This window comes from Nelumbo nucifera, chromosome 4 (genome assembly GCF_055504915.1).
Source record: "Nelumbo nucifera cultivar China Antique chromosome 4, China Antique-T2T, whole genome shotgun sequence".
In the NCBI taxonomy this organism is placed as follows: Eukaryota; Viridiplantae; Streptophyta; class Magnoliopsida; order Proteales; family Nelumbonaceae; genus Nelumbo; species Nelumbo nucifera.
In genome coordinates this window covers 38,261,222-38,280,297 of record NC_142652.1, presented here as the reverse complement: position 1 = coordinate 38,280,297, position 19,076 = coordinate 38,261,222, and the positions used below count along the sequence as shown (strand labels likewise).

The 19,076-nt window shown below is 34.5% G+C and overlaps 1 protein-coding gene across 2 annotated transcripts; it reads right to left on the bottom strand.

Annotated features, from left to right (window-relative positions):
- Positions 1–7,650: 7,650 nt before the first annotated feature.
- On the bottom strand, positions 7,651–9,993 carry LOC104607271 (UV-B-induced protein At3g17800, chloroplastic-like). Of its 2 annotated transcripts, none has more exons than XM_010272876.3 (4): positions 9,834–9,993; positions 9,586–9,729; positions 8,774–9,069; positions 7,651–8,680 (listed from the first exon to the last, which is right to left on the bottom strand). In XM_010272876.3, the coding sequence occupies exons 2-4, from the start codon at positions 9,727–9,729 to the stop codon at positions 7,846–7,848; spliced, it is 1,275 nt and encodes a 424-aa protein (XP_010271178.1). In that variant the 5' UTR covers positions 9,834–9,993; the 3' UTR covers positions 7,651–7,845. The 2 variants fall into 2 exon arrangements, with proteins under 2 accessions (XP_010271178.1, XP_088742674.1); XM_088886548.1 differs by having other exon boundaries at positions 9,586–9,737; positions 9,834–9,986.
- Between the last annotated feature and the right edge of the window lie 9,083 nt (positions 9,994–19,076).

Below are 19,076 nucleotides of genomic sequence, written 5' to 3'. Positions count from 1 at the left end.
AATTTCTCTATAACTATTATATATTTCTATAATTTTCTATTATAAAAATGAGTATGTGGTAACAATGTTTTGTCAAAAAGCCTGATTATACTTCCCTTTTTATAGGGATGCAAATGGATCGGTCGTATTCAAATAAGGGTAATCCGAATCTGATCCGATAAATTATAGGTCCAGTCCAACTCGATCGGATCTCACAAATATTGATTTAGATTCAAATTTGATAAGGATGTTGGATATTGGGATCTGATCCAATCAGATTTATTTATTTTTAAATAATAATTATTAAAAAAGAAAATATAACAATTTAAATAAAGAAAAACAAAAAAAAATGAAAGTATTTTTCAACTATTTTCATCGTATATACATGTTTTTTATAAAAATAAATAATATAAAAACTTATAAAAATATAATATAAATGACATATTGGATCCTTTTGAATTGGATAGGGGTGATCTGAATTTGATTCAGTTTTTAATCGGATCTAATTATCCAATCTGATCTGAAAATCCGTAATGAAGATATCCAAATCCGATTAAATAGGATCAGACTTTGGATCGTACCGAATCATGATCCCTTTTTACCCTCTATGTTTTTTGTTATTCCGATATTTATTTAACCTATCATTAAAAGGGATGTAACTATGAAACAAAGTTTTTTCCAATAAAAATGAATGCTAACGGTTAACATATTGACTATCAACCAAAGTTGCAACCTTTCATTTTTACCTTCATCATTTTTTGCTATTCCAATCAAGGTTCAAAGTATCGGAAACGCTAAATGTATCAGAAAAGCAATTTTAAGAGACGTATCGGGATGTGCCTTGGATACGCATGCACATCGGAGAAAAACTAAGATACACATAGATACGCTTGGAAACACTATAAATACTTTAATAAATCATAAAAATACATCAATAACACTAAATATAAGACCTCAATGAGGTGTATATACATTAAATTAATATATTTTAATGGTTTTATGAATAAATATATTGGTAATTATAATTTCATTACAAATCCTATGCTTAACTATAATTTATAAATTATAATTCTTAAGTTTTAATGTTTTATGGGATGGGAAAAACCCAACTATCCTATCCAACCATAAAACATGCATTGGCACAAATTCTAAGTGAAAATATAATTATTAATCATTTATTATTTATTTTCAAAAGTTATAAAAAATAAATAAACATTATATAATATATTCAAAAATAGTTATTAAAGAAGAAACTTCAATTTCTTTGTGGATATGATAGATCTTCCATAGAATTATAATATATTTAATCATTGTGATCAAATGATAAAATATAATAAATTAATTATTTATTTTTTAATTCTAAAAATATTAAAATAAAAAAATATTAAATAAGAAATTTCAATTGGTCTGTGGATATGAAAGATCACCCATAGAATTAAAATGTATTCAATTTTTGTGATCAAATGATAAAATATAATTAATTATTATTTATTTTTTAATTCTAAAAATACAAAAATAAAAAAAATACTAAAAGAAGAAATTTCAATTGCCTTGTGGATATGATAGATAAATCCATAGATCTAAAACATACAGAGAAAAATTACATTTTCAAATTTTTTATTAATCTATATTTTCTCCAAATATCTTCAAGAAATTTTCATAAATTTATTAATAACACAAAAAATTATGATTTTGAATGTAAGAAATGTAGATCAACATAAATTTAAACATTTAAGAAAAAATTAAATCACAAGATATTATAAAAAAATTGAAAAAAGTTACCTATTTTTGCCATATTTTTTCAAAATTCAAAAATTTTCCAAAAATAAATTAACGATTCACACTTGTTTCTTGCAATTTATTTTGCAAATCTAGCACTCTAGGAATGAGGTTTGGAGTTTTAGAGTCATTTGGGGGTGGAAGAAGGCTTATTTCAAGGAAAAAGAAGCTTGTTTTCCCCTTTATTTTTTTTTTCAATTTTTGGTCGTATCTTTTTCATCGATACGCTCCGATACACCCCTGATACGCCTCGATACGCCTTGATACGATCCGATACGGGTCTGATATGCATGAAAAAAAGATGAGACGTCTGATTTCCATGCGTATCATGTATCTGTTTTTAAAAAATACGATACGATACGCCCCATATCGAACGTATCGTATTGAAATTTTAAACCTTGATTCCAATGTTTTATCTCTCATAAATGTGAAACTATAAAGTTGGTTATGCCCAACATAGTCACTGTAGCAATTGGGCTAGCTCATACCTCTGAGTTGTGTTGGGCTTGGGTTTTGAGGCCCGTGCATCAACACGATATAGAACAAAAAAGTGGACCATGCTGGTATATTCAATTTTATTATACTATTTTATTCAAATTATATTATAATTTTTTTTATTTCATATATAAACAATTGTATACATCAAAATTCATATAGAATAAAATTTTAAGATTTTTTTTCAATTTCTTGTTTATTTTGTTAATTTATTTAACTTCTCATTATTTTTTTTTCAATTTTTAATAAAAAATCATGCCTCTCACACCTCGGCCTATGGCTAAGCCCGTCTAGGCTTGTGCTATAGGCCTAACTTTGAAGAATTTCAGGTAGGGCACGACCCACCCAGGACCACGTATCGGCATGGCACGGCCTGTCAAAGCATAGACAACCCACTTTATATTTTCTAATCAAGTACTGAAAAGTGCAAATTAGAGGCAATGCAAAAAAGGGCACGAAAGATAGTAGATAACACATATACAAACAGATGGATATTCGAATTTGATCTAATTATATTTAATTTTTTTAAATAATAAATTATTAAAAAAAGAAAATATAACAATTTAAATAAAGAAAAACAAAAATGAAAGTATTTTTCTACTATTTTTAACATATATACATGTTTTTCTATAAAAAATAAATAACATAAAAATTTATAAAGATATAATATAAATAACATATTGGATCCTTTTGAATCGGATAGAGGTGATCCGAATCCGATTCGGTTTTTTAACTGGATCTGATTATCCAATCCGATCCGAAAATCCATAATGAAGATATCCAAATCCGATAAAACCGTATCAGGCTTTGGATCGGATCGAATATTGATCATTTTTTACCCTCTATGCTTTTTGTTATTCCAATATTTATTTAACCTATCATTAAATGGGATGTACACTATGAAACAAAGTTTTTTCCAATAAAAATGAATGCTAACCGTTAACATACTGACTATCAACCAAAGTTGCATCCTTTCATTTTAACCTTCATCATTTTTTGTCATTCCAATGTTTGATCTCTCATAAATGTGAAACTATAAAGTGGGTTATACCCAACACAGCCCAATCACTGTAGCTATTGGGCCAGCCCATACCTCCGAGTTGTGTTGGGCTTGGGTTTTGAGGCTCGTGCATCAACACGATATAGAACAGATTCTATATCTATCTATCTATCTATCTATCTATCTATCTATATATATATATATATATATTCAATTTTATTATACTATTTTATTCAAATTATATCATAATTTTTTTTAATTTCGTATATAAACAATTGTATACATCAAAATTCATATAGAATAAAATTTTAAGATTTTTTTTTTCAATTTTTTGTCTATTTGGTTAACTTGTTTAACTTTTCATTATTTTTTCAAATTTTTAATAAAAAATCATGCCTCTCACACCCTGGCCTATGGATGAGCCTACCTGAGCTTGTGTTGCAGGCCTAACCTTTAAAGAGTTTCAAGTAGGGAACGACCCACCCAAGACCACGTGTCAGCATGGCCTATTATATTAAAGCATAGACAACCCGCAAAATTGTGTCATGTTGGCACGACACAACCCATTTTATATTTTATGATGAAGTAGTGAAAAGTGCAAATTTAAGACAATACAAAAAAAGGGCACGAAAAATAGTAGATAACACGTGTACAAATAGATGAGAAAGTAATAGCAAAGAAATAATCATAAATTATCAAACATCAATCGAACCACTTTATAATGGCCTATATCCAAGTTCTTCCAAACTTGGGGTCAAGTCGATATTTTCATCCCAAATTGTATTTTCTTTATCATACTTGATTTACACTAATGAATTTAGTTATAGTTTTATCTACTATTTTTTCATTCATTTTCACCGGTGCATGCACGGGCTTCTCCACTAGTATTCTCTAAAATTTAAGCTCATATTAACCTGAGAAGCAAAAAAAAGAGCAAATAATTGTATACCACCTAAGATGTGGTAAACAGTGTTGCATAGACTCCCATTGAATGCAGCGCTGTTGGCTTCGGTCACTTTTACATGACATTTCCTTTATAACTCAAGGCTTATTTGACATGATCAAGGTTTTAAAATTTGGACCAGACGTGGAACCGTTTTGTGAACCAGTTCTCAGATAGAATTGTTCGACCATTTGGTTCAAATGAATGACCTATTCTGATTTAAAAAATAAAAAATAATAATTAAAATAAAAAAATGGCCAAAAATCATTGGCTGGGTCGATGGTCCAACTGTCTGGGCTAGCAGTTCGTTGAGCAAGAGGGTGTTTGGAACCATGGTTATTTATTAAATAAACATTGTTACGTAGGTGTCACTTCAGCATTTCCCCCATTATGTGAATCCGTACACATAGGGACTTGCAAAAGTAGGATTCGGTTTATGTGTATGCCCACCATTGGCAAAGCTTCATTTTAGCACTTCCCCCAACTGATAGGCATTTATTCAATATTTTGATGATGTGATACCTAATGGTGCCCAAGTATCAATAAGTGAATTCATTATTGTTTTTTTAGTTGTCCAAACAAATCAAGTACAAAACGTTTAGTCAATAAATGTCCACGGCTCCAAATACATACCAAATCAACGGTTTTTGAACCCAGGAACAGTTGTAGGGTAAAACGGAACCGATTGCCTAACCCGTTCCCAGGTCAACCTGTCTGACCATCCGGTTCGGTCCAATTTTCAAAACAGTGGACATGATAAACAGCTAATGTTTGAGAAAAATGCCAGCCTTCATATGAAAACTACTAACAAAGGCATGCAACCCCCTTTTTGCAGGTGTACAATATTAAAATTTTAAAAAATGAACTGTTTTAATGGTATATACTTTTCCATAGACATGTGTCCACAAGTGTCCATGTTTTCTCAAATTGCTGAGTCAGACTCGTGAGCACAAGTCTATTTTCGACTCTTGTGTTCATGTCCATGTGGCACTGGTTGTAAATTAGTAAAAGAAATTTACAAAAGGAAAAGTCGGAATTACCTCCCATAGGGCTGGGGATTCAACCTTAATTGTCAACATTCTGAAGTGACTAAGAACCAGAGTTTCTCAATTAGGTAATCAACAATGTCAACGAGCTTAGTTAGACATTAAAAAAATATAGTGTAGAAGACATAAACACATCCTTGAGTTTTTATAAATTAACTTAAACGTACCTGAGATTTTCAAAAAATACTTAAATATACTTTGTGACCCTTTTGTCCTTCATTCTCTTTTAAATTTTCAAAATATACTTTGAATTTTTTAAACTCATCTAAACAATGGGCATATGGGTAATAAAGTAAAAAATGCTAATACATAACAGGTCTCCAACCCCCAATTATAGGATGAAAAAAAAGTATAAAAATAAACAAAGAAACATGGTGGTGCTCGCAAAAGGAGAAAACGCTTGAAATTTTGTTCATTTCTATCAATTACTCCATCTTTATATCAAAAACTCTGGCTTTTTTTTCTTGTTCTTCTAAATATTCATGTATCAAGGATTCCTAAAACCAGGGAAATGGTTTAGACCTCACTATTCCTATTTTTTCACCGGTATTCAGTATTCTTTTTCCATCTCACTTCTCATGTTTCCTCCTAAAGTGGCATAATAAGATTTAGAATTTTTTAAACGAATTCATATGTGATTTTTCATTGATGTAAGATGCAAGTCCAATGGGGTCACAAGTTATATTCAAATCTTTTTGAAAAACTTAGGGTGCGTTTAAGTCAACTTATGAAAACTTTGAGTCTTTTACCAAAAGTATATTTGCATGGCCAGAAAATCCTCGACCGCATAGAACTCTAAACCCTGAGGATTGATCAATCCAGATTCCAGAGGCATTGCTGTACAAGCTGCTAGAAGCCTTCAACTTACCCAAGCACGTCACTCTTCTCAACCCCGAGGGTTGAATAATCCAGACTCCAGGGGCATTGCTGTACAAGCCACAAGCCTTCAACTTATCCAACCACATCAGATAGTGTTTCCAGTTCTGCTTGTCAATTGTTTCTTTGGCCCTGTTTGGTTCGTGAGAATAGGGTTCTGAAATTGGAATCGGAATAGGCTATTTCAATTCTAACTGTTTGGTTGGATAGAATCGGAATCTCGTTTCCTTTCCTGCTGGAATGGCATTCCCCCCATTTGAGGGAATGGTCATTCCTTGCCCTTCCTTTGGGAATGAAATCCCATTTTTGCTTATTCTCATTCCTGTCTGAACCAAACAAACTATGGGAATGGACCATTCCAATTCCGATTCCAACTGCAAACCAAATGAACCCTAGATAGTTCAGTACTTGTCACCCCATTAATCGTATTGAACTTGTTTTAGGCTTTTAGCGAGTATCATTGACCTTCCCAGAAACTGTATTAAGAACAAACATGAATAGCATGAAGATAGATTGGGAAAATTCCCAATTAGTAACCTGTACTTTGGAATGCCACGTTGGTCCCCGAACTTTAGAACGCAACATTCAGTACCTGAACTTTCAAAATGTGCCAATTTATTATCTACCGTCAACCAGCCGTTAAGTGACATTTGAAAAAACACAAATGCCCTTTTGAGTGTCATACTTTTCTTTATCATCCAAATATTGACAAGAAATGAACAATCCCAAATCCTTGCCTCTTCTATTCAAAAAAGTTAGTCACCATAATGTCCACCGAGACTTCCTTGAATAGAAGAAAACAGGATTTGGGATTATTTATTTTTTGTCAACATTTGGATGGTTAATAAAGAAAATAAGATGACACCTGAAAGGGCATTTGTGTCTTTTCAAATACCACTTAACGGCTGGTTAACGACAGGTATTGGACTGATGTTTTGAAAATTCAGATGCTGAATTGTTACATTTTAAAGTTCAGGAATCAAAATAAATTAGGCCCAAAGTACAAGATACTAATTGAGAATTTTCCCTTAAAATTTATATCAAGAACTGGGTTGCACTTGGGACCTGAAAAAAAAAAATCAAAACGGTGATTATTGGTGGGTTAGACACAATTGCCAAGGATATAAGAAATATGATCTAACATCCAACCTGTGGCTAGTAAGAGGCGTCATTCCTGAAGAATTATCATTGGCATAGATTCCTTAAAGGGGAAATTCACCATTACTTTGCAAGCATCCAATCTCCATAAGCAAGTACGTGAATGTTAGCGAACTAATGGCATGGTCCGATGGTCGCAGACAACTGGATATTCAGTGTGCGAAGAACTGCCAAGTTCAACAGACTATTTAGGTCCTCTGAAGCCCAACCCAGTCGACTCCTGGTTTTGGGAGGAGAGTGGGTAGTTTTATGATGGGATTTGACTGAAACTCCTTTGTCCCAACCCTTTTGTTATGACAAAACAAAACAAAACAAAACAAAACAAAACTAAGAGTTGCTCAGGAAATGTGATAAACAAACAAGTAAGCAAAATATACAGTAGCATAGAAACAATATTCTTAATTTAAAATACCAGAAGTCATAAAATTTTACATATAAATACATCATCTCAAGTTTGAACTTTGTAAGTTCCTTCACATTAGAAAATTAGAAAGATTGATGATACTGCAGTTTAAATTTACATTTGATTAGTCGGTCAGTTTGGTCCTTGCTAGCAAGCTTGGCAGATATCAATTTGCTACGAAGTGGTACCTTAAATCCACATAGCTCTCAACATCCCAGAGGAAAGACCCAAAAGTCACTGCCTCCAAAACAAGCCTCTTCAATCCCCCAAAGCTTATTCTGATTTGTTCATCTTTGGAAGAATCAACAGTCCCCTGAGGTGTGATCACAATCTCAGGCCTTCCAAACAATGCCTCTGTGTGCTTCTCAATGATACTAACACCCTCCTTGGATCTTATTGTTGCATACCTCTGTAATGTATCTGCATCAAAGGACATCACATAGGTTCGAAGTCTTGATGACTTAACCCCATATCCAAACCCACCGGAGCTGAAGTTCCCAGGCGATGATGAAACTTCAGGGTGTGTTTGCTCTGCATGGGATGACGCTTCACTGCTCTTGTTGCCACTGGGATTCATCTGCCCTGCCACAGCTTGCTCAGTGTCACTCTCCTCATCTGATGCATATGGAAGAATCTTCATTGTCTTCTCAAGCTGGAACCTTTGGTCAACCCGCTTGAGGAAATATCCATACATCACCGATGCAGCATAGACCTGCCCAACCCTGAGCTTGCTTATCTGTGCAATGGTGCTAGAATCTGCTACTCTGTTTCCCAATATAAGAGCCAGGTGATTCTGGATCATCTCATAGGCTTCCGTGGAGTGGAGCTGCTCAAGCTTCTTCTCCTGATCTGGCCATGTGTCTACTGGGCCAGAAGGATCAGATGACAGTATTGTAGGTATCAACGAAACATTTGCATCCATGAATTTCTGAACTATTAATGCATATAAAATCTCTTCTAGAGCCTTTCTCCTCTCATTGGCCTTAACCTCAGCTATTCTCCTAATAATATATTAAAAAGTCAATTAGTTTCTCACTTGAAGCCTACGCAACATGTTCTAAATCGGTCTATAAAATTTTCTACCAAGCACTAACCTGTACAAGACAAGGTCGGTCCCTGAAGAAGCAGGCTCCTCCTTTTGTTTCTCAGCATCGCGAGAAGTTTGAAGCTGTTCGAGATGTTGGTCCACAGCAGCAGGCACTAGATGAGGATGGCTTCTCAGAATCTGAGCCAGGAATTGCCCAACAGGAGACTCCAACTGAAGAGGCGCAATCGGAGCAGCTGACTCAGTAGAGTCCTGAGATGCTGATGCCCTCACAATGGTGCTCTTCCTGCTTCTTGAAACTGATCTACTTTGTCGTTGCTTAGAGAGATAAGTTGACGGAGAATGCTGCCAAACATTAAATGAAAGAAGAAAGGTTAACATTAATTACTGGTAATAAATAAACAAGTTCAGAGAAACAGAAGAATTCTCCAATCAACTGTTTTATACCAAACAAATTACCTAATCCAGTAAAATATTTTTTTAATCAGTAGAGCAGAATTACAGAAAGAAATCCTCAGCGAAACTTCAGATTCTCTTGGTAGAAGGGAAAAATAAAAAAGAACCAAACTTTAATTAAATAGAAAATTTTAAGTTTTGGGAATCTAAACTTGAAAATTCCGAGTTTAATTCTACAACCATAATCTAATTCAGTTGATTGATGGATACAACTAATGATCAAATTCCTAAATTTTATCCAATACATGAAAACCACAAGCTTCAAAGAGCTGAAACATCTCAGATCAGAACCAACAAAGCCCTCGAAAGACCACACTGATCCATCATTCAAAAACCACGCATAAACCCTAAATTTAGAAAACCAAGAAGATCTCATAGGCAAACAGTAACAAACGTTTCCCTTACCTTAATCCACACGTTCGAAAAACGAAGCTTTGAGCTCAAACAAACAAAATGCGGCGCACTGGCCGTTAAAACACCCGATTTAGCAACAAAGTCTGGGTGTTTACCGATCCCAGAAGAAGATCGAAGAACCGCTACTGCTTCCATCTGCACAATTACAACACCAAATCCTCCATTAAATTTCAAGCAAAAGCAAGCCCACAGACTCCAACTTAAACCCCAGAAAGATTGAACCGGCCCAGATCGATTACCTGCAATACCCCGGTGGAGAAATCCCACTAGAGCGCGAAGACAAACAGATTACCAGAGAGAGAGAGAGAGAGATTCCTGGTTTAGGGTTTGATGCGAGGAGTTGAGACAGACGACAGTCGTCTCGTCTACGTTCAGGCTTTTGCGGGTTGCGGGTCAATCTTACTTATGGCAACGGTCGTTGGAGATGAGTACTGGAAATAAACCCCTGGAAATGTGGAGAAATTACGCTGATGGCATGGGTGTCAGCGGGGTAACGAGCAAGGTCAATTTAGTAATTCGCCGTGAGCCGCGAAGATCTTTTTGAGGAGAAGGATAATATCAGACGTCAACGTTTAGAACTCATCTTCGCGAAATCTCCCGATTAGGGGAAGTGGGACCCACAGTATTTCCGGTTAGAGGTCGACATGAATGACCCGTTTAATACGAATTTTACAAGCATACGCGTTTCATTCTGAGTGGAGTCTCTCTTTTGTGGCCTAATTTTTTTGCCTTAAAAAATACCATTTTAACGAATTAATTACTTGGGTTCAGCAGCGGAAATGACACGTGGTAAATATGAATATGGAAATGATGAACCCACTGCTTATGTATCTCGAATCTTGAGTCCGCGTTCTGTGCATTCGTGGGTGCACTTACGCGTGAACCCGCGAATGGGAGAAGAACAAGTCGACCATCCCAACGTTAATGTGCGTTTGAATGTTAACGTCGTCTGATCGGTTCAGTCGGACACGAACCGGTCACGACAAAAAGGGGTTTTAAACCTCATTTCTTTGATTTTCTTTTTTATTTCCCTTGGAGAGCTCCTTCCACCGAACCCTAACCCTTCCTCCATCGGTGGAGACAGAACTCCGGTGGTTCATCAACGGTGACAAGGAGTTTGATTAAACGCATGTTAATGCTTTTTATCATGACCAGGAAAAAAATCGAAAAATGGCCAGTTCATGTACGATTGAACAGACCAGATCACATTAACGTCCAAATGCACATTAACATTGCGATGATCGACGTGTCCCCACGGGCGCACAGAACGCGGACTCTGGAATCTTATCCTACACAGTGGCGTCAGAGTCAGGCTCAGACTGCACCAGGTATAGTTGAACCGGTGAACCTGTGTGATATATGTTGTGTGGTGACTCTATAAGCTTTTTGGGTCTAACCGTCTCGCTCTCAGCTTTCTTTTCCACGGTTGAACCAGTGGCTAAACTGAGAAACCGTGAAGCAATGAGATTTTCTTTCGGTTTTACATCCGGTTCAGTTCTGACAATATTGCTAGACACTACTAAGAAACTGAAATAATTGAGTTAGAATCTGTTCTATCTATCCATTAAAAAAATAATTAATGTATCTAAATGTGATTCACCCATTCTTTAACCTACAAATGTATAAAACATGAATTAATGAAAAATTAAATAGATCATGTGTTTGAGTGGGAACATTGGAGGGTCTGATTAAGGTTGAGGCAAACTATACCGAACTTGACCCGTTGACATCCATAAGTTGAATTGTTGATTTGGACAGCTAAACTACTAATATACCACCTAGGGGAAATGCAGTTCAATCTATTTTTAAAACATTAGTTTTTTATTATTGTTTTCAACCCATGGTCCAATTAATCAGTTGACATCCATAGGTTGAGTTGTTGATTTGGACAGTTAAATTACTAATATACTACCTAGGGGAAATGCAGTCCAATCTATTTTTAAAGCATTAATTTTTTTATTATTGTTTTCAACCCATGGTCCAATTAACTAGTTGTTCCACTTTACTTGTCACCCAATTGGGATTGTAAGTCCATTTCTCTACCAAACTTCTTGTTTGCAAAAAGATTGTTGATCTGGTAATGATCCAATAGTTGAATTGTTTAATCCACCTAATTCTTTGTATTACATTTCTATTATTAATAAATAATTTTTAATTATTACATTTATTTTTCTTTGATATGATGAATATATAATATTAGATAAACACCCAAATTTTCTAGAAATTTTTCATATTTTCCTATAATGTTTTGTATTTTATCTGATTTAAATTGTTATGCTTAATTATTATGTCACCAATTGACCCATTTGATCAGGATGGTTGAACTATTGACCCACCATGCAAAAAAATGATTTTTGACCTATATGGTTGAACCACTGTGACACACCATGCAAATGGGAAAAATGGTTTCATTTCTAAGTTGGTTTTAAAGACATGGGTTTTTATACTACTAAAATTATGGGTATAGAGTTAATTAGGGGAATTTAATGGTTGGAAACAAAATGCCTTAAATGTAGGATTTAATGGGAGATAATATTAATGAGAGAGAGAGACAGATAGACAGGTAGATAGAAAAAGGTTGAATTGAAAATTAGTTTTCTACTCTCACAAAAGGGAGAGACTACATTCACAAATAGGGGCATTACAATCAAGAAAAATTCCAGAAATACTAATTATCCATTCCTATAAATGTGATACAATATAATTTGTGACAGTGCCAACTGGCTCAATTGATAAGGTCTTTGGCTAGTTGTAGAAGAGACTTAGATCAAATGCTATTGTCACCTAAGTTGGGTGGTTATGGGAATGCATGAAGAAGGAGAAGAAGAAGAAGAAGAATTTGCGATAGATGTGTTACAAATGATTTGTTATCTATACAATAAAGTTCTTAAAGCATAGAGTGAATCCATATATAGGAATTCAAAATCAGCAATAATGAAACTTTGGTATTCAGATTCTATGCTTGATTCTAATACAATGGACTACTTTCAAGATTTCCATGATGGGTTGTTGCCAAGGAACCCCCACTGAGAGCAATGGTTGTTTAATCAACCAATTCAATCAATATCAAGAAAAAGGCATGAAGTTAAAAGGAAGGGCTTTACTTGAAGTGCAACTCAAGACCTAACATGTTCTTGAGATAATGCAAACTGTGCTTTGTGCAAAAGATGAAATTGTAGTTGGAGTTTGTATAAAAATTGGCACACCTTATTTGCAAAAAAAAACAAATGATTGATAAAATTGAGTGATAGTCATATGTTGAAAAGCTTCAACTAGTAGAGGATATCCAATTTGGTTAGATAATAAATGACTACTAAATTTTGAGAATGAGGATTAGAAGACATTATTGTGGAAGAGGACCCACACCATTTGTACTACATTTTTTTTTAGAAATCACTAGTATACTTGCAATGGGATGAAAGGGACCTCTTTGATCTGAATGACTTCAATTTCCATATAGAAAGATTTCCTATATCTTTGGTATTCACAATGGAAATAAGATGAAGAATAGATTTTTCATTAAAATTGATGATTACAGTATCATTTATGCAAATGACAACCAACAACTAATGGGGTTAATTATCTCAATGAAGAAGCAACCTACAAGCTAGAGCAAAAGGCTGATGGATTTGTAAATCATTTTAAAGCCCATCTTGTGGCCCAGGGCTTCTATTAAAGAGAAGGATTGGGTTACAAGGAAACATTCAGTCTTGTAGCTAAATCAATTACAACCCGACTTGTTCTCTCTATTGCAAACTGCAATGACTTGTCAACTAGATGTTTTAAACACCTTTCTGCATGACTTTTTACAAGAACAGTTCTATATGTGCCAACCACAAGGATGTGTGGACCCCTAAACATCTAGGTTATGTATGTCTATTGTGCAAGTCACTCTATGGGCTAAAACAAGCCCATGGGGCTTGGTTTCAACACCTTTTTACTCTTCTACTTGTATTGGACTTTCATGGATCCAAAATTGATATCTCTTTCTTGATCATCTACAACAACAAAGGTATTATATTGTATTTACTTTTATATGTTGATGACATCTTGGTGATAGGTAGCTACTCTAATGCAATGAAAAGTATTATTCAACTATTGGCCCAACATTTTACTCTTAAGGATCTAGGCCCTCTTCGTTTGGCATTGAAGCCAATTGTTTGCAATCGATGAGTTTCAAATCTATTTTAGCAAAAAGAAATCCGAGAAGAAGAAAGAAAAGGAACAGAGATAGAGAAGAGAAGAAGAGAATAGAAAAGAAAGAATAGAAGGAAAAATGGGTGCAAAAAATCTGATCTGCCACCCCATATGCTATTTATATCGGACACAAATTAAAATAAAGTACAACAAGCTAATCAATCATTTTCTCTACAAAGCCCATGACTCACCTTCAGGCTTACACTCAACCAATGAAAGTATATTCTTAGTTTACTCTCATGCACTCGTATGAATGGCACTAAACTAGTGTCTACCCCTTCCACCACTAAATCCACTTTGCAATACTTTCTTTACAAGGCTCAGTATCTCTTGTATGAACCAACTCTGTCAATGAATGTATACTCCTAAGGAAGATGACTAGATTGCTCGTTATATGAGTTTCACCATCTACTATGGAGATAACCTTATATTTTGGTGTTCCAAAAAAACAAAAAGTGGTTTTTTATTCTTTAATTGTACAAAAAAGTGGTTGCTCGTTCTTCACTATTATTTCTAAGGTGACTACATGCTTACAATCACTCTTGTGTGAACTTGGAATTTTTCTTCCATCAACCCCAATTATTGGTGTGACAACTTGAGTGTAACATATCTCACATTGAATCCAGTCTTCCATTAATGGACTAAGCATTTTAAAGTAGACTTCATTTTGTCCATGATAAAGTAGCTGCACTAAATTTCTTATTCAATACATTCCAAATGTAAATTAGATAGTTGATGATATTCTCTTAAAGATTTTTACTCGTCAACTCTTTGTCTATGTGACAAACTAAATGTCTACCTTGCTTCGTTCAATTTGTAAGGGGATGTTAACGTAACTTAGATCATGATCACATTTATCTCATGCATGTGGATGGCATAATGACCTGATAGCCATGCAATCTGATCTTTTGTTCTATTATATTTTTAAATTTTAGATGAGTTCTAGTTGTATATAAATTTGTACCGATATTGTAATTTCATGTATGAATTGAGTGAAAATTAATCTTCTTTAGCATCCCTATTCAAAGTGCCCAAGCCTTCATCTTCTAAGAAGCCTTTGGTTATTTGACATGCTTTCAACCATCGACTCACTGTCATCTAATGTTTATTAACATAGGTAATGTTTGGCAAGTCTTTTTGTATGGTCTTTTGGGCTTTAGTAAGCTTAGAAGATTGAAAGTTGGTGTTTTTTTTTTTTGTTTGGTAACCAAAAGCTAGTAAGGCCAGAAGATGCATGTGTAGAAAGACCCAGAAAACTGAATTTCAAGAAGCTTCAAATGAAGCTTTATTGGGTTTTTTTTTTTTTGCATGATAAATAGCCTCTAATATGTTTTTAAAAGCCAGGTAGACCGAGCCACTTGCCAAACGGTTTTTGTCTTTAAAGACAAGACCCTAAAAGCTCAATATGTCTTTTGGCCATCTGAACTATTGAAATATCTTTCTAAAAAGGCTTGTCAAATGATACCATGCATAGTAAACCCAACCACAATCGACTATATAAACATTAGGTGGTACCCAATTCTGATGTGATTTCATGGAAAAGCATCCTTGAAAGACTTTAGAGAATTGTCTATAGATGTAACAAAAAAATGTGTCAAAGGTAACACACAGACACACATCTTGAATTCTTGATGGTTGATGAAGACATCAATAACCCTTATGGGGTTTTATGGGTACCCAAGGAATATACTAGAGAGAGACTAGGCTGGAGTTTGTATATTTGTATTATGGTGTCATTTCTAGAAAATAGTTGCAACACTCGCAATAAGCAAGGAAAATTTTGACATAGTTTCTTTTGAAAGAGCTTCACCCAAGGAGATATATGGTTGAGCATTATTTGTTTAGAAAGATGTTTGAAAAGAAAAACCACCAATATTTCAAAAGCTTTAAACCAATAAGATGTTGGAGTAGTTGCTTAATCCAATCAAATTAATTCCATGCCAACAATGTCTATGCCATCATTTAGCAGTGTTGTTCTTCTACATGATAAAGGGGCATGGTAATCTATGAGAAATTAGCAACAAGAAACAATTTATTAGACTAAGAGTACTTGATATTAACATCAAACATAATTTCTACACATTTGTTTTGGATTTACTAAAAGCACATAGTGCATTAAAATTATTAAAGAACTAGGGGGTATAAATCCATATAAATCTATAAAACAATCAATAGAATAAATGTATCTATAACCCCAATTAGACTAGGGAAGGCTTTTAAAAGTATTAACATTTTTTTTTCTATAAAAAAGGAGAACTGGCCTATATACTAGGAGAATATGGAAGACAATTAACCTCCTTGCCAAGTTGACAAGGACAACAAAAGGCAAGTTTCTTATTATATGGCATTTGTTGGTAATAAAGTTGGCCCAACCTTTGGTGCCAATTAATGTCTACCAAATCCTTTTGTTGGCATTTGCCTAAGACTGAAGTTGAAGACAAGATAATTTGGGCTCATCATAGAGATGGAATCTACACAGTTAAATCGGTATATCAATAGAGCACGGGTGCTGGCTCAGGATGATCATCAGGACATGAATGTTATGGTGGCTAATAGGAATCTTTGGAAAGGCATTTGGAGTTTGAACACCATCCTAAAGGTTAAGAACTTTATTTGGAGGGTTTACTGTAATGCTATTGCAGTTAATGTTAAAATAAATTGTTAAGAACATCATCAAGACATATCCCTTCTAGAACCTCAAACCAAATTCCAACTATCTGGATTCCTCGATCCTAATCAAGGAACCATTAAAATAAACTATCTGGATTCCCTCCTGAAAGCTTGTAGGATTAGGAGTCGTAATCCGAGATGAAAACGGTTCCCTCTTAGGAGCTGTGGGACAAAAAACGAAATGTTTGTCGGTAGATGATGTAGAGTGCAGGGCACTGAGACTAGGAGTGTTGGAAGCTTTAAGATGGGGTGTTCCAAATTTTTAGGTGGAGTCTAATGCAATAGAGGTTGTTCACTGATTCAACAACTGGAATCCAAATATGAGGACGGCAAGTAGAGTGGTCATCGACGATACAATTCACCTCCTAGAGAAAAATACCAATTCCCATGGTGCAAATGTATGGTTTGAAGTTTCAACCTCCACTTTGTACTAGGTTTTGTAACATGCACGGTTGAAAACATCTTTGCAATCTCAAAGTGTGAAAAGTGAAACAGAGAGGATTAAAAAGAATACCCCTACGTCAACCTCTGGAGGTTGACAACATGCACGGTTGAAGACATCTTTGCAATCTGGAGGTTTCTTAGTAACCTCCAGTCTCTCTCTCCCCCACTCTCTCTCTCTCTCTATGAGAATTCGAAGAAACCCTTCTGGTAGCTTCGACGTCAACCTATGCGAAGCCATGGCTCGAATCCCATTCTTTCATGCCTTTTTTTTCCTGTTTCGTTTCCCTTGAGTTGAGTGAGCACTAGGGCTGTTCATAACAAGATTCAAACCGACCAAACCAACCAATCCGGTCCGACTTAACTTGAGTCAGCAGCTAGTTTTTCTTCAGCATCGGTCGATTTCGGGTTGCAAAAAAGCATAAATTGACGGTTTGGTTTGGTTTCGGTTTTCATGTGTGAAAACCGAAACGACCCCACCCGACCCGAATCGAGTTATATAACTACTTATTACTTATTACTTAACTAGGTTGTCTCTATCCTAGTTACAACCTAACTTTCTAGTCTTCTCTTTAGTAATGCCATTAATGGCAAGCATTGCAAGGCAAAGAATCCCTAGTCCTACTCCCTACACCTTTACTCCTTTAGAAATATTAGCTTGATAGCTTCTTGCATTCTTTTGGAAAAGTTTAAATAAATGATCCCTACTCTCTAAGGTTCTTTACACTAAATAGGCAATGACAAATAGGTGTCATTTTTTTCTTAGATTAGAAGTCTTCTTTCTCTAATACAATTTGACTCCTTTTCTTGGTAACTTGGTTCACCCTCAGCCCCTCAACTTAAGCACTCTCATTAAAAATTGAAATTTTCTGCTTATTTTCCTTGTCAGAGCTGCAGAATAGAGATCAGACACTTACGCAGTATGTAAAAAGAAAGTCTTACAAGATCAATGGGGGATGAGATAATCCTATAATCCCACCGATAGAATCATTCACAAAACCAACCCAAACCGACTCAAACCGACCAGGTTGGTTTTGTTTAGTACAGGGTCGGTTGGAAAAACACCAGTAAATCGACCCAACCCAACCCAATAACAGCCCTAGTGAGCACCCACAGTACGCATGTGGTTTTTGTGGACTTGTCCGCAAATCGTTTATATTCAAGTTTCTCTAATGCTGAGAAAAAATCGTTGATCTGTGCCTTTGTTGGCATGTTCTCCGCTGTCAATCTCTGGTGGAGATTCGACTTCGACAACCTTGCTGTGGACTCCAGATCATCCGATTCGGCTTCGAGTTCTCTCTCTCCTGAAGTAGCGAAGCCATGGTCTCTCTCCTTTGTCTTCCCGCCACCGCTGCTGCAACTCTCAACAACGGTTAACTCCCTCTCTCTCTCTCTCTTTCTCTCTCTCTCTCTCTCCATCTTGACCACTCTCGACCACTGTTGTCTCTGTCCCATTTGCTTCCTCTGCAAGATTGCAACTAATGTAAAACAAAATGCTGATGTAAAATTAATTATTAATTATTAAATATTTTAATAGTTTTTAAGATATTAGTTTTCTAATTATTAAATATTTTTTAATTGTTTCATAGACTTTATTACTATTTTATTATTATTTTAATTCTTAATAATTCATTTTTAATTTACAAATTTATACATATTTTCCAATTTTATTCTTATTTTAATAAATTATATTTTTATTTTTTATAATTTTTATTTGCATTAATTATTTTAATTTTATTAATTTTTAAATATTTTAATAGTTTTAAGATATTAATTTGCTAATTATTAAATATTTTCTCATTGCTTTATGGACTTTATTACTATTTTCATTATTATTTTAACTTTTAATTATTTATTTTTAATTTATAAGTTTATATGTATTTTTCAATTTTATTCTTATTTTAATAAATTATTATTTTTTATTTTTATAATTTATTCATATTTTTAATATTATTTTTTAATTTAATAATTTATTTGTTATGAAATAGTGCAAATTGAACCCAAAATTATCAAATGGTTTGTTTTAGGGATAAAATAGTAAAATCAGGAAATTTTAGCACCTTAGGCTCTTACCAATCCAGACCTATATATACCAATTTTTAGAGGCATGGTTCAGATTACAACACAAACGAGATCCAATCTTTGAAAAGCAAGTTTTTTAGATATCAAATTCT

Excerpts from the sequence above, each read along its gene's own strand:
- LOC104607271 (XM_010272876.3), bottom strand. The coding sequence starts at position 9,729 with ATGGAAGCAGTAGCGGTTCTTCGATCTTCTTCTGGGATCGGTAAACAC. Across the intron at positions 9,070-9,585 it reads TTTCGAACGTGTGGATTAAG|CATTCTCCGTCAACTTATCT; the intron begins GTAAGGGAAACG and ends AATGTTTGGCAG. Across the intron at positions 8,681-8,773 it reads ACCGACCTTGTCTTGTACAG|GAGAATAGCTGAGGTTAAGG; the intron begins GTTAGTGCTTGG and ends ATATATTATTAG.